At 63.7% G+C, this 597-nt stretch overlaps 1 protein-coding gene across 1 annotated transcript in view; it reads left to right on the top strand.

Annotated features, from left to right (window-relative positions):
• The window catches only part of KIAA0895L (KIAA0895-like ortholog), a 5,928-nt gene extending 5,567 nt beyond the window's left edge, over window positions 1-361 (top strand). Inside the window, 1 exon segment of the mRNA XM_010160838.1 lies at window positions 197-361. Coding sequence (XP_010159140.1) covers window positions 197-361 — 165 coding nt within the window.
• Window positions 362-597: the final 236 nt, after the last annotated feature.

Below are 597 nucleotides of genomic sequence, written 5' to 3'. Positions count from 1 at the left end.
TGCTGGCTGCGCTTGGGAAGGTAACCGCTGGGGTGGGGTGGGGCAGCTGATCCCGGAGCCGCATCCTATCCCAGAGCCCCTGAAGACAAGGCAGGAGGCTGTTTGGGCAGGGGACGGGTGACCTGGGTGGACTGCAGGGAGGGGGGAGCCAAACTGCTGGGATGGGCATGCTGCCCCACTTCCTGCTTCCCATCAGGTCTCCTATGAAGACGTCAATCGACTGAAGAAGTTTGGGGTGCTGGAGAAGGCCCGCATCCCCCACTTCATGCAGGACCTGGAGCGGTACATGAAGCAGCTGGACCACATCGTCACCACCAATGGCCTGAATGAGGAGGAGCTGGAGCAGCTTCTGCCCGACTGAGGGGCACCCTCCCCCCAAAACCAGCACCCTGGGGCCCGAACTGGTGCCATTTATAGGGTATTTACTGGGGCTGGGGCCTGGAGGAGAGGGCAGAGCCTGGGCAGCCGCTGTGCATGTACACGTACATGTGTAGGGTAGCGTGGCCGAGAGGGCCGGTGTGGTTAGTGTCGATGTGTGTGTGTGTGTCCCCGGGGTTTTGGGGGGGGCAGGGGGGCTCTCCGGGGCGGTGGGGGGGC

This window comes from Eurypyga helias, unplaced genomic scaffold, assembly GCF_000690775.1.
Source record: "Eurypyga helias isolate BGI_N326 unplaced genomic scaffold, ASM69077v1 scaffold27330, whole genome shotgun sequence".
NCBI classification, from domain to species: domain Eukaryota; kingdom Metazoa; phylum Chordata; class Aves; order Eurypygiformes; family Eurypygidae; genus Eurypyga; species Eurypyga helias.
Note: the sequence above shows the minus strand (reverse complement) of the source record. Positions and strands in the feature narration are given on the sequence as shown.